Source organism: Hyperolius riggenbachi, chromosome 7 (genome assembly GCF_040937935.1).
Source record: "Hyperolius riggenbachi isolate aHypRig1 chromosome 7, aHypRig1.pri, whole genome shotgun sequence".
Lineage (NCBI taxonomy): Eukaryota > Metazoa > Chordata > Amphibia > Anura > Hyperoliidae > Hyperolius > Hyperolius riggenbachi.
Genome location: NC_090652.1, coordinates 223,334,333 through 223,349,799, shown reverse-complemented (window position 1 = coordinate 223,349,799; position 15,467 = coordinate 223,334,333). Strand labels below are relative to the sequence as shown.

Sequence of the window (15,467 nt, the reverse complement as noted above, 5' to 3'; positions counted from 1 at the left end):
TACCTGCAGTTTTGCAAACATCAAAACTTCAGTAGTGGATCCACCAAGAGAATATAGAAACATGTACAAACCTAACAATCAGTCTGAGGCACTTCTTAATCTCAGCAGTGCTGATTAAAGGAACACCATCGATTAACTTTTTTTTTTTAACCTGGGATTGAAATAGTTCCTGATGTGCTGGTAAATAGTGATGTATACGTTAAAGCCAGAACCCGAAGTCTGGCCACTTCGGGTTCTGGCCGGTCAAAACGCGAAGTGGCCGTGCCCCTGCGGCCAATGTGGGAAATGAACACGATTCTCTGCTCCCGGCGGCGTTAAATTAATGAATTCCCCCGCCCCCCGGCAATGTAACAGATTAAGCCGCCGCTTCGGCTCTGCCTCCTCTCCTCCCCTTGCCTCTCTCCTAATCAACTCTGGCAGCCGGGGAACACGCGTGTCCCCCAGGGTCGTTCGTAGCGGCAGGGAATCGATTAGTGAATTACGCTATGCACAGAAAGCTTACATTGCAATGTAAATCCACTTCCACTAAGTGTATCTACATACTGCACATGTTCACAAACCTGCAATTTCAGCTCTTGAAGAAAAGCATTTTTGGATATCTCTATGTGGCCCACAAAGGAGAAATCAGAGTCAGACTCATCTGGGGAGCAGCCATCTATAAAGGGAAGGCACACAAACCAATTGGTGAATGACAGGCACAACACTTTTTAATACATTAGCTTGTTTTATTTAATAGTACATGTCTGTGTCACTAAACTGATATAGATAGTTATAAAAGAAACAAACAATTGTATGTGTACATATATTTTCACAAATAAAGAAAGAAGAGAGAAATGGAGAAAGAAGAGATACAGATTAATTTAGAACAAAAGTTCTTAAAGGAATACTGTGGGGGAGTCAGGGGGGAAAAGGAGTTGAACTTATCCGGGGCCCATTCAGCCCCGGTAACCCAGACTGACGCGACTGATCCAGTTACCACGGCTGATCGCGGCTGAACAGCAGACCGTGGAAGAATGGCAAGGTACTCGCACGTGCTTATGGAGCTGGAGGAAGCCCCGGATAAGTATCAAATCTTTCTTAATCTACGTCTCTGGTTTACTTTAACCTCCCTGGCGTTCTATTAAGATCGCCAGGGAGGCTGCGGGAGGGTTTTTTTTTAATAAAAAAAAAAATATTTCATACAGCCAACTGAAAGTTGGCTGCATGAAAGCCCACTAGAGGGCGCTCCGGATGCGTTCTTCTGATCGCCTCCGGCGGCCAGAAGTAACACGGAAGGCCGCAATGAGCGGCCTTCCGTGTTTCGCTTACCTCGTCGCCATGGCGACGAGCGGAGTGACGTCATGGACGTCAGCCGACGTCCTGACGTCAGCCGCCTCCGATCCAGCCCTTAGCGCTGGCCGGAACTTTTTGTTCCGGCTACGCTGGGCTCAGGCGGCTGGGGGGACCCTCTTTCGCCGCTGCATGCTATGGATCGCCGCGCTGCAGCGGCGATCAGGTAGCACACGCGGCTGGCAAAGTGCCGGCTGCGTGTGCTGCTTTTTATTTGAGCCAAATCGGCCCAGCAGGGCCTGAGCGGCAGGCTCCGGCGGTACTGGACGAGCTGAGCTCGTCCAGACCGCTCAGCAGGTTAAAGAACTACTGTAGGCGGGTCGGGGGAAAATTAGTTGAACTTACCTGGAGCTTCTAATGGTCCCCCGCAGACATCCTGTGCCCGTGCAGCCACTCACTGATGCTCCGGGCCCCGCCTCCGGTTCAATTCTGGAATCAACTTTAAAGTCGAAAAACCACTGCGCCTGCGTAGCAGCGCCCTCCCTCCTGCTGACATCACCAGGAGTGTATTGTGCAGGCCCAGTATGTTCTGTGCCTGCGCAGTACGCTCCTGGTGACGTCAGTGGGAGCGAGGACAAGGCCATGCAGGCACAGTGATTTTCCGACTTTAAAGTCGGAAATTCCAGAAGTGAACCAGAGGCGGGGCCTGGAGCATCGGTGAGTGGCTGCATGGGCACAGGATGTCTGCGGGGGACCATTAGAAGCCCCAGGTAAGTTCAATTCATTTTCCCCCGACCCACCTACAGTAGTCCTTTAACCACTTCCCAACTGAGGGGTTTTACCCCTTGACCACCAGAGCAATTTTCACCTTTCAGCACTCCTTCGTCTATAACTGTATTATTACTTATCGCAATGAAATGAACTACCGTATATACTCGCAAGCAAGCCGACCCGCATATAAGCCGACCCCCCCCAACTTTTTGCTGAAAAACCAGGAAAAAATGATTGACCCTCATATTAGCCGGGGGTAGGAAATGCTGGCCGTGTGATCCCCCTCAGTGTGTCCCAGTATAGTTAGTATAGTGCCCAGTATGGGTAGGTAGTGCCCAGTATAGCTAATATAGTGCCCAGTATAGCCAGTATAGTGCCCAGTATAGCTAGTATAGTGCCCAAGTATAGCTAGTATAGTGCCCAAGTATAGCTAGTATAGTGCCCAAGTATAGCTAGTATAGTGCCCCAGTATAGCTAGTATAGTGCCCCAGTATAGCTAGTATAGTGCCCCAGTATAGCTAGTATAGTGCCCCAGTATAGCTAGTATAGTGCCCCAGTATAGCTAGTATAGTGCCCCAGTATAGCTAGTATAGTGCCCCAGTATAGCCAGTATAGTGCCCCAGTATAGCCAGTATAGTGCCCCAGTATAGTGCCCCAGTATAGCTAGTATAGTGCTCAGTATAGCTAGTATAGTGCCCCAGTATAGCTAGTATATTGCCCAGTATAGCTAGTATAGTGCCCAGTATAGCTAGTATAGTGCCCAGTATAGCTAGTATATTGCCCAGTATAGTGCCCCCCATAGCTAGTATAGTGCCCCCCATAGCTAGTATAGTGCCCCCCATAGCTAGTATAGTGCCCCTCATAGCTAGTATAGTGCCCCTCATAGCTAGAATAGTGCCCCCCATAGATAGTATAGTGCCTCATTATAGCTAATTTAGTGCCCCCCATAGCTAGTATAGTGCCCAGTATAGCTAGTATAGTGCCCCCCGCGGCCACCGCTGCTATTAGCTTACCCTGCGGCTGCCGGCTTCCAATAGTCCCCTCTCCGTCTCCCGGGCATGTAAATAGATCACAGCAGCTCGCTCCACGGCGGCTGCTGTGTGATGACAGGAAGCTGTAGGCAGAGCGGCTTCCTGTAACGGCGATGTGTATCGCCGTTGCTATGGAAAGCGCTCTGCCTACAGCTTCCAATCCTGTCACCACACAGCAGCCGCCGTGGAGCGAGCTGCTGTGATCTATTTACATGCCCGGGAGACGGAGAGGGGACTATTGGAAGCCGGCAGCCGCAGGGTAAGCTAATAGCAGCGGCGGCAGCGGGCGGGGTAGGGGCGGCCTGCGACCACCAACCAACGTGGCTCGCAAGCAAGCCGACCCCCCCCAACTTTTGGGGGGTCAAAAATTCGGCTTGCTTGCGAGTATATACGGTACATCTTGTTTTTTTCGCCACCAATTAGGCTTTCTTTAGGTGGGACATTATGCCAAGAATTATTTTATTCTAAACGTGTTTTAATGGGAAAATAGGAAAAAATGTGGGAACAAATTTATTATTTTTCAGTTTTCGGCCTTTATAGTTTTTAAATAATGCATGCTACTGTAATTAAAACCCATGAAATGTATTTGCCCATTTGTCTCGGTTATAAAACCGTTTAAATTATGTCCCTATCACAATGTTTGGCACCAATATTTTAATTGGAAATAAAGGTGCATTTTTTTCAGTTTTGCGTCCATCCCTAATTACAAGCCCATAGTTTATAAAGTAACAGTGTTATACCCTCTTGACATAAATATTTAAAAAGTTCAGTCCCTAAGGTAACTATTTATGTATTTTTTTATTGTAATTTTTTTTTTTATTACAAAAAAAAAAAAAATATAAAAAATTGGGGAGTGTGGGAGGTAAGGAGTTAATTTTTTGTGTAAAACTAATTTATTTGTATGTGAAAAATGCTTTAGGGTGTAGTTTAAACTATTTGGCCACAAGATGGCAACAGTAACTTTTTGTTTAATGCGACCTGCAAGCGTCCTTCCGGACGCTTGCAGGAAGTACTAGGAGTCTGGGAAAGTTTTTTTTTCCACAATGATCGCACTGCTAATCGGAGAAGCAGCGGATCATTGCGGGGCTTAGATCAACGAACGGGAATGGATTTTCCCGTTCATTGATCTCCGGGCGAGCGGCCGGCGGCGTGTTTACAAGCGGGAGTGTGCGCTAGAGCGAGCGGGAGCGCGGAAAGTACGGATTTCTCCATCCCTGGTGGTGAAAGGATGGAAAAAGGGACGGAGAAATCTGTACGGGTGGGGGTAAAGTGGTTAAAGTAAACCAGAGACATAGATTAAGAAATCCGGGGCTCCCTCCAGCTCCATAAGCACTTGCGAGTCCCTCGCCATCCTCCCACGTTCTGCCATTGAGCCGCGATCAGCCGGGGTAACTGGATCAGTCGGGTCAGTCTGGGTTACCGGGGCTGATTGCGGCTGAACGGCAGACCGTGGGAGGACAGCAAGGGACTCGCATGTGCTTATGGGTCTGGAGGAAGCCCTGGGTAAGTGTCAAATCTTTCTTAATGTACATCTCTGGTTTACTTTAAATAGGATTACAGTCTCCCCACTGCATTGTCCAATATGCCCCCATACCCCTTCACCACATTAATCAAACCTATTTACAAATGCAACAGCAGATCCTAAATACATAACCTAGCTATAGCCATGGCTCAAATTACTAGTACCTCTTACCTTCTATCGGAGAAATCTGTGAGGCAGTCAGGTGATTGTTGATGTGGTTTAGAGAAATCTCCTGGATTTTCACACTGTATAGCCAAATTGGTAACTTTAAGAAACCCTACAGGAATTGCAAATCTTATTCATAAACAGAACTCAGATAAAAATTTTTTGTGAAAAAACAAAACAAAAAAAAAAACTATTGAGAGAATTGTAGCAAAAATACAAACATTACAACTTTTGTAAAGGAAAACACTTATAAAGTATTAACACATAAAAACAGCATAGCCCTGGTGTAGCAGTAGGCCTCGCTTAGCCCTGGTGTAGCAGTAGGCCCCTAGTTTTTTTTTTTAAACAATTTTATAGATAGTGTTTAAATGAAGAATACAAAAAGGAAAACTGAACATGTAGGCAAATTACTTTTGTAATTTTAGATATGACAAGTACAAACCTTGGGCGGAAGTCTTCCCTCCGTTATAACAAATGTGTCTCCAGATCCGATGTTGAGCTCCTTCAATGATGAGTCCTAGAAATATTTTTTAATTTTATTATATTATAAAATATTATATATTTAACGAAACAATACTTAAAATTTAAGTCATTCCCTTGTAATAGTTTGAATCCATCTACTTATGTAGTAGACAATCTATATAACAAAAATTATGTCTTTTAATAATGGGCTATGGTTACATTAAGATGTCCATGTAATTAAAGAGAACCCGAGGTGGGATTTAATTATGCTAATGGGGCACAGAGGCTGGTTGTGCACACTAACACCAGCCTCTGTTGCCCCATGGTGTGCCTCCAGGACCCCCGTGCCCGCCGCTATACCCCCCGCAGAGCTGGCGACACACAGCGTGTCGCCAGCTCAATGTTTACCTAAGCGCTGTCTGTCATCGCCGCTCCCCCGCCTCCTCCGCATCGGCACTACTCGCCCGCGTCACTTCCCTCCAATCAGCGGGAGGGAAGGGACACGGGCGGGTAGCGCCGATGCGGAGGAGCAGCGCTGACAGACAGCGCTTAGGTAAACATTGTGCTGGCGTCACGCTTGCGTCGCCAGCTGTGCGGGGGGTATGGCGGCAGGCACGGGGGTCCTGGAGGCACACCATGGGGCAATAGAGGCTGGTGTTAGTGTGCACAACCAGCCTCTGTGCCCCACTAGCATAATTAAATCCCACCTCGTGTTCTCTTTAAGGCACTAGGAAATTTGGGTGCAGGGTGAAGCTGATAAACGGCTTACCCTGCTCCTGCAAAAATTATTCCCCCTCCAGGCCATCATGGACTGTGGGGGTAAAACGCAATTTGGCTGCAAGCTATTGCTGACGGCCAAATGATACTCTTTATCATAATTTGGGCTCCGTCTCTCTACAGCGCTCAGATTACTGCATGAGCACCGCTATAGCCGTACACGCCATTATAACATACGGAGGCCCTTGATGCACCCAAATTTCCAACACCGTTTTTACCAGCCTTGTTACTACCCTCTCCTCCTCCTTAGGGTATATAGAGAGATAAAATCAACTCCTAAATGCATTGCTATGCCATCCAGTGTATAATGTAAATTCTCATAACAAAAAGAATGGAACACTGAAGTCCTTTTACTATGTACAGTAAGAGGGGTGAAAAAGCTGGAAGTATCGGATAGGAAATTGGACCAAGAATGGTTGCAAATTTTTACAAGATCCATTTTGTGGCAAAAATCATATTTTCATGAACAAAAGTACATTTTTTATGCAATATGATGCATTGAAATAATTATTTGATGTATTTAAAAAAAACATTTGTGAAATTTTGTTATTTTTTCTTCATGATAACTTTGTCAAGGCATTATTGGCCACATCACAATAACTGGATGCAGAATACACACAGGCTTGAAATTAAATAAGTAGAATACCTGCTCTTTTTCAGATGCAAAATATATTTGTATGCAAAAAAATTACAAACGTCTAAAATTTAAGCCATATTAACTCATGCAAGTAAACATGTTTTCAGGTTCACAAACATGCTCAAAATGTAGCCTCATTGGGGCCCCAGGGATAAGCATACAAAGTCAAAACAGTACTGAAATCTGTACTTCTACACACCATGGTGGGCGTTAACTCACCCTTATCGCCTGTGTACATTGTTGCTCCATGTTTTGTTCCATCTCTCCGATACTTCCTCCTTCACACCCAGGAGGAGGAAGTATTGGAGAGATGGAATGCTAGATTTCTGAGCAGCGAAGTTTAGCCGCTGCTCCTGTCTACTTAAAGGGACCCTGAACAGTGGATAAAAATGAAATTGGTACTTACCTGGGGCTTCCTCCTGCCCACTGTAGGCCGCGAGGTCCCCCGGCATCCTCCAGGGCCCACTGGCAGCTCCTTCAGAGGCCATCAGCGGGACCCAGAGAGGGCCAGGAGGATGCTGGGGGACCTCGCAGCCTACAGTGGGCAGGAGGAAGCCCCAGGTAAGTACCAATTTCATTTTAATCCACTGCTCAGGGTCCCTTTAAACTTCACTGTAAATTTATGCAGTTTGAGGGTAGGGACATGTACTAGGCAGAATCGCATATGCGTTTTCCACTGTGTGCTATGGAAAACGCATATGCGATTCTGCCTAGTGTGATCCAACTCAAAAAATGGACCAAATTCTACATTGGTGTCCATTTTCAAGCTGCATACATTTGCATAACCCTGCATCAACTCTGAATTATTTGCATTTCATTGGCTATCACTATACAACTCCCTCCCATGCCTTCTGGGACAACATTCACGGACTCTGCACTAATATTGAGGTTGTAAACGAAGCAAAGAATATGACGTTAAAAGTGTAAATAGAATAAGGATGTCTGACATCTGCATGGCATATGATATAAAAGGGTTAGGAATCATGATGTCATGCATTGTTATATACTTACTCGATCAAAGCAGGACTTAAATAAAATCTCACACAGAAACGTTATAATAATTGTGTACAAGAAGAACACATTTTAAGTACCTCTTCAGTCAGTGGATCTCCAGCTTCATAACACCAGTCCATTTTCCTGAGGTGCCATCCAGCTTCCCCTGAGGAGAAAACACGTTTATGGGCCAGTTAACTCTTAGGGCTAGTTCACAGTGCTCAGCTGTGTTGCAGATTAATTCTGCATGTCAACTCACTGTTCATACAATTCTATGGGCCTGTTCACAGTACTGTGTTGTAACTTATCACGTTATTCTAACTCTCTGCATGTAGAATTTGTATTAAAGTCTATGTCAGTATCCATTGCAGTTCACACTCATAACGTGTGCGCTATGCAACTGATCACTGTCTAGCCTAAATACTGGAGCCTGTTCATTTTAGAAAGCTCCAGACAGACCAATGAGCAAGTTCTTCCTTCAAGGAATCTTATAAGCAAGTGGATACATGGAAAATGCCAATGCTGACACAGTAAAGGTGCCCATACACGCATCAACTCCCCTCCCCCCCCCCCCCCCCCCCCAGGCCACCACCACGTGGTAAAACAATCGATTCGTCCCCACTCAAAATTTGGTTAGGGAGGGAGCGATTACTTCCACACAGAACATGTCAATTCTCAAGAGATTTCAGTAGAAAATCTATTGAAAAACAATTGAACTGCAGCGTTGCACTTTTCAATGCAGAGCCACACTATGGACCATCAATGAACCAATACTCCTGCCCTCGATCAACTTAACTGTCTGACTCATTGGACATGTTGGTGCAACATATTCCCAGCAGATTTGATCAGAGTGATAAAATCTATTGGGAATGGAAAGGGAAAATAGTGTGTATAGCATGCTAAAGACTAAAGCAGCCCATACACTCAGCCGATTTTCTGGCCGACCGATCGATCGATCAATCGATTGCAAATCGGTTGGCCAATCGACCGATCGACGGGCGATTTTGATCGATTTCGATGGATTTCCATCGAACTTGCAGGGTGGAAAATTTAGTTCGATCTGATGAGATTGCTTATCAGTTTGCATTGGCCTTAATGAAAATCTGATGGCAAAAAAATGCCATCAGATCGAATTTCAATAGATTTCAAACTGAAATCTATTGGAATTCTATCCTGGTAAAAAATGTTCTAAAAACGCATCAGATAGATCATCAGATGCATTTCTTATCTATCTGTTGCCAATCTGACGAGTGTATGGGCACCTTTATGGTGGACATCCTTGATTGAGATGATAATAATCAATACGATGACTGTTTATAATCATTCACTTGGAGGTTGAAAGGCACCACACTAATCACAACATGAGATTATTATTATTATTTTTTTTTTTAATCTGAGATCTATTCATACCTGATGCTGTGAATGGTTCTATACTGCTTGGTGCCAGTCACTATATATATATATATATATATATATATATATATATATATATATATATATATATATATATATATATATATATATATATATATATATATATATATATATATATATATATATATATATATATATATAATATATAATATATAGTGTACTGATGTGGGCCGATGCAACCAGCCAAGATGTTGCAGGGCAGTCTGGCCATGGGAAAGTGGACATATGGGGACAGGTCAGGGAGAGTCACAGCTACTACATTAATCCATTCGCGTTCAGTCGTTTTCACTTGAGAAATGTTCACCTCCCATTCATTAGCCTATAACTTTATCACTACTTATCACAATGAACTGATCTATATCTTGTTTTTTCCGCCACCAATTAGGCTTTCTTTGGGGGGTACATTTTGCTAAGAGCCACTTTACTGTAAATGCATTTTAACAGGAAGAATAAGAAAAAAACGGAAAAAATCATTTTCTCAGTTTTCAGCCATTATAGTTTTAAAATAATACATGCCTCCATAATTAATTCCTCCATACATGCCTCCATAATTAAGTCACATATTGTATTTGCCCATATCTCCCGGTTATTACACCGTTAAAATTATGTCCCTATCAATGTATGGCGACAATATTTTATTCGGAAATAAAGGTGCATTTTTTCCGTTTTGCATCTATCACTATTTACAAGTTTAAAATAAAAAAAATATAGAAATATATTATCTTTACAATGATATTTAAAAAGTTTAGACCCTTAGGTAAATATTTACATGTTTTTTTTTTATTGTAATAGTTTTTTTTTATATTAAACATTTTATTTGGGTAGTTTTGGGAGGGTGGGATGTAAACAATAGGTTTAAAAAGTAAATGTGTGTTGATTTTAATTTTTTTTTACTTTTGATTGTAGTATTACTTTTTGGCCACAAGATGGCGGCCATGAGTTTGTTTACATGACGTCACTCTAAGCGTAACACACGCTTAGAGCGACGCATGGGGGAGGTAACAGCCAGAAAAGGCGCAGCTTCCGAGAGAAGCTGTCGCTTTTTCAGCGGCGGAGAGGAATCAGTGATCGGGCACCATAGCCCGATTCACTGATTGCCTGGCTAACAAACCGCGGGCCGGGAGCGCGCGTCCACGCGCGCGATCGGCCGCGGTATCGCGCATGGTTCCTGGACGTAGTTTCTACGTCCAGGAACCAAAATAGGTTAAAGTGTGCCAGAGCACATTAAAAAGTAAAAATAAATTACACATACCTGGGGCTTCCTCCAGCCCCATCCGCTCGCATTGCTTCCACGCTGCCGTCCTCCGATGTCTGCAGCACCAGCACCGGGTCCCCGCACTTCCGTCAGTCGGAGCCAGTCTGATGTAAGAAAAGTGCGCCCTCTACGTATCTCTCCAGCAGCCGCTGGAGAGATATGCAAAGAGTGCACTTCTGCTGCGTAGACTGACGCCGACTGACGGAAGTGACAGGACCCGGTAGCGGGGATGCAGACATCGGAGGACGGCAGCATGGGAGCAATCCGAGCGGATGGGGCTGAAGGAAGGTCCCAGGTATGTAAATTTTTTTTTTTTTATTTTTTTTTTTTACTTTTACTGAGCTCTGAGTCCCTTTAAGGTGCTGGATGTGATCTACATTAGTAGCCAACTTTATTTTAATTTAGTACACTTTAATTTAGCCATCCCTTTGAGGCCTCTTGCACACTACATGTGATTCTGATTTTTGATACGATCAAATTTTTGATTCTGATTAAAAAAAAAATTTCAAAAAACAAAACAAAACAGAATCGCATGTAGTGTGCAAGAGGCCTCAGACAGTATTTCTTAAAAAGGGACACAGAAATGATTCTTTGAATGAAGCCAATCATTTTCACGTATGCATAAAAGAACATACATCAAAATTTCAGATCTATTTAAAATCAGTAATGGGAAGATATAGCTAGAGCAGATTATAAATTCAAAAATGACTGTATTTATTAATTTCTAAAAATAGTGCCACAAAATTCTGATGAAATGTCTTACCTGGCAAGCCCACCTTCTCCAGCATCTGCTGTAAGCACTGAAAGAGAACAAATAGTTCTTCAGACACATAAAGGTCACGTACCACTTGCTTTTATTACAGGGGCGGAATACAAACAGTGTGTTACTAGGTGAATCAGCAGAAATCAGCAACACAACCTCCTCCTGGTACATTTTCCTCAAATAAGCGTGTTGATAAAATTCATATAGAGCTACCTCTATTGGTCATAAATTTAAAAACACACAAGTGCTTCTGAACAAACAGAATAAAGAATGCGACAGGAAGGATGTAATATGTAGTGTTAGACTTACATATAATACATATTCATGTTTTACTACCTACTGTGACAGCAATTTTTAGTACATTTTACTCTGGGAAAAATATCTTATATGTACTTAAGTGTTTATATGCATTTAAAAGTGTGCAGTTTCAGGATACTGGTCCTTTAACCCCTTTAGATTTTTGGATGTGAATCTCAAGTCTTAATTGGTCCTTCCATGTATTCCAGGACATACAATTCATGTCCTAAGTTGAAAGACATCGTTGTGTGGTCCCGCACATGCACGCCCCTGTCATCACATGTTTAAAAGTGAATTATTGCTGCTGTAGCAAATAGCAGCAATCATTCATGAATATATAGAGGAAATAAAAAAAATCGTTGAACAGTGTAAAAACAGTGTCACACTAAAAAATAAAGAGTTGACCCCCACATAGTGAAGTGTAAACCCCTCGTCTCACCTGTACTTGGCCGTTAAATGCCCAGACACATGTAATGGCTGCCGCTTGTAGATTTGATTGATAGGGTGACAGTTTGGGGACCCATTGTTGTATAGATACATCCCTGTGCTGTTACCTAGCAATGTATCTATACAGCACAGGGGTCCCCAAACTGTGCACCATGGCTAACACATCTAATAGCTACAGATGCAGAGGCTGGCGATGAAATACGGCAGTGGTCCAAATTCAGGCCCGCGGGCCGAATGTGGCCTTCTGAGGCTTTTTTTTTTTACCAGCCCCCCCACACACACAAAGGGCCTGATTCACAAAGCGGTGCAAACTGCTTGGCACGGGTGTGCTAAACAGTTAGCACGTGAAGTCCGTTTGCGGACTTTTGCGCGCGCAAAGTGTCGCGATGTGAACGATTGCGGGCTTTTGCGTGCGCAATTTGACGCAATCCGCGGCAAATCGCACGAGCAAAAGTCCGCGATCGCGCGAATCGCGGCAAATTGCGTGCGCAAAAGTACGCGAACGGCACTTTACCACACCCGTGCTAAGCAGTTTGCACCGCTTTGTGAATCAGGCCCAAAATGTATTACTTATAGATGTAGTCAGCTACATCTTTAAATATTGGTGGTCAGAATATAGAATAGCAGTGCTGGCACCACCCATCCACATGGAAGCCAGAAAGCAGTAATTCGCTGGTTTCCAGTCAATTTCCACATTAGGTGACACTGCTGTCCAATTGGACTGCAGGTTGTCACCTGGGTATGCTTCACTGTCTGACAAAGACTTCTACATTTTATGTATACTCCGGCCCCCCAACAGTCGGAAGTAGGTTGACCCGGCCCTCAACCCTAAACATTTGGGGACCCCTGAAATACGGCATAATATGATACCATACATGGCGTATTTCATACAAGACAAATTATATAATATCAATTGTTTTGAAAAAGAAACAAACAATAAATGCATCACTTTGATGGCATAAGTAATAAAAAAACCAAACACAGCAGAAATGCCAAAATTGTCAGGAATCTTAAAGAGAACCCGAAGCGGGGTTCTTACATCGCAATCCCCATACAGAGGCTGGGTCTGCCTATAGAGCCCAGCCTCTGTTGCTATTTAGCTTCCCCCAAAGCCCCCCCTGCGCGCTGCGAGACCCCATAAAACACAGCCACGCTATGCGGCTGTGTTTACCTCACTAATGTCAGTCTCGGCTGCTCCCCCGCCTCCTGAATCGCTCCGGTCCCCGCCCGCATCCCTTCCCTCCAATCAGCGGCGAGGGAAGGGACGTGGGCGGGGACCGGAGCGATTCAGGAGACGGGGGAGCGGCGAGACTGGCATTAGTGAGGTAAACACAGCACGCTGCGACACGCTGCGTGTCGACAGCGCGGCTGTGATTAATGGGGTCTCACAGCGCGCAGGGGGGGCTTTGGAGGAAGCTACATAGCAACAGAGGCCGGGCTCTATAGGCAGACCCAGCCTCTGTATGGGGATTGCGATGTAAGAACACCACCGCCTCGGGTTCTCTTTAAGAGGTAAAGAAACTCAGGGACGCAAAGTGGTTAACGACAAATCAGTATCATTTAACAGTAAGGTGGCAGGATTGCAAAAGGTGAAATTAATGTATTCCATCAAATTATGTGAATAATTGGTCTTAAAGTCAACCAAACACCTTAAAGGGATCTCAGCACTGATTTGATAAAATATACAAATGAACCTCCCTCTAAGGGAGGTTTATAAATTATCTCGGCTCTGCCTGTTCAGTAAGCCAGCACCTATTCAGTAGGAGACCTTAGGCAAGTCTCCCTAACACTGCTACTGCCTATAGAGCGCGTATAGAGGGCTGCAGCACTGGCGCTTTGAGTCCGCCAGGAGAAAAGCCCGATATAAATTTTATTTGTCTTGTCCTCTAGTGTGGGCCATTGGATAAACGTCACAAACATTACTTACCTTTGGTGGGGATGCTTGCCTGCGTGTATGCACTACGCCATAGCCTCCATCCAAAGCCACAGCTGTAGCACATGTTGCCACAGCTCATGCAAGAAGATGTAGTCCTTAAATGTGAATACATCTCTTGGTCAGGAGATGTACTCACCTTGAAGGGCTACATATCCCAGCATTCAGTGCAGCAGCTGGAGATGCGATCTACCGCCACAGGCGCTTCAAGCTGTGGCACCTACAGGTCTGGATGGAGAAGATGGCAGAGGGCATACAGATGGGGAGTTTTGGAGCAGTCCACCTGAAGATAAGTATGCTTGTCACTCCCATCTCACGGGCCTCCCTTTTGGTGAGAGATTTGTTTTATATATATTATAAAACCAGTGCTGAGATCCTTTTGTTCTTTCAGCATGCTGAAGATTTCTGTTGACTTGTAGAATATTCAAAAATGTTCTCAATTGTTGGATAAAATGGTGGAAAAATCTCAAAATAATTAATTTATTAAGTATATAGATGGTAGCCAATAAATATGCACAGAAAATGCTGGCTAATTTAGTGGAATATACCTCTTTTACAGTCTGTGTTTCTTCCATGATGATATCTTGCTCTTGTCCTTCTTGGAGATCAGTACTGAGAACAAATGACAGGAAGACCTGCAGAAACAACAGAAACATTCTATTTAGTCAATCACCTATAAACTGTAGATCGAAAATAATTACTGTATCAACACCCACCTCAGTTGCAGCAGGAGCTCTCCCTCTGCAAAGTGCTAGGACACTCCCAGGCTTAAATTCTGCATCCTGCACCGTGATATGCTCCAATACTGCAGACATACAGACAAACAAAAGCATTATCAACCTGATCACGGCTGATCACAAAGCTAAGCATATCTATATTCATAAGATGAAAAGAGCTTGATATGACCATTTGTGGCTGGACTGGGCAATAACTAAAAGGCACACGGGCACTGTTTGTGTCACTAGTCAGGCTCAAAATTGATCCTGCAGATGGCACTATGGGAAATGAGCACTGTACAAAGGCATTTCTGTGGTATATAAAGCAGCATATACTGCTGCTATGGGGAGAGGGGAGGGAGCAATGTGCTTGGTCATTGGTGTCCTTTAACTAGTTTACCAAAAAGTTTTTTTCCCCTTATGGACCAGAGCAATTTTCTCATTTCAGCATTCCTCCAATTCAATCGCCTATTACTTTATCACTAATTATCACACCGAAATGATCCACATCTTGTTTTTTTCGCCACCAATTAGACTTTCTTTGAGTGGTACATACTTCTAAGAATTATTTTATTCGAAATGCATTTTAAACGGGAGCGTGTACAATGGCAATCACGGCGAGGTACGTATATCTATGCCCCTGGAGCTAAGATGAAGTCTCTGGGGGGTGTAGATATACTGTAGTAAATTCATTAAGTAGTTAAAGATTAGGCATGCCAGATAAAGTGCCCTTGGATTCACCCATAACATAAGAGATTCTAGACTAACAATTCATACCACGCTAGATGGTTCTTGGGCGAGGCATGTGTACAGTGGACCCTGATCCCACTTTGTGTATTGATTCAGCCAAGCACTGGCCAAAGGGAAATATATTGAAAAGTGATCGATCCACTGCTCGATACAGTGGGCCGTCTATTGACCACCTCTCCTTGCCTGATTGATCAAAATTTTCTGTCCAGTCCTGTACCGATTTTCGGGGGCAAAAATCAACCAAA

General features: G+C 43.9%; 1 protein-coding gene across 4 annotated transcripts in view; it reads right to left on the bottom strand.

The window, feature by feature from the left end:
• Positions 1–15,467, bottom strand: part of USP40 (ubiquitin specific peptidase 40) — an 83,048-nt gene that overhangs the window by 21,885 nt on the left and 45,696 nt on the right. For all 4 annotated transcript variants that reach the window (XM_068245296.1, XM_068245295.1, XM_068245297.1 and 1 more), the window contains 7 exons: positions 14,473–14,561; positions 14,305–14,391; positions 11,080–11,116; positions 7,726–7,793; positions 5,201–5,275; positions 4,765–4,870; positions 561–655 (listed from right to left, as the gene is read on the bottom strand). In XM_068245296.1, the coding sequence (XP_068101397.1) occupies positions 561–655; positions 4,765–4,870; positions 5,201–5,275; positions 7,726–7,793; positions 11,080–11,116; positions 14,305–14,391; positions 14,473–14,561 (557 nt within the window). The remainder of the gene's footprint in view (positions 1–560; positions 656–4,764; positions 4,871–5,200; positions 5,276–7,725; positions 7,794–11,079; positions 11,117–14,304; positions 14,392–14,472; positions 14,562–15,467) is intronic.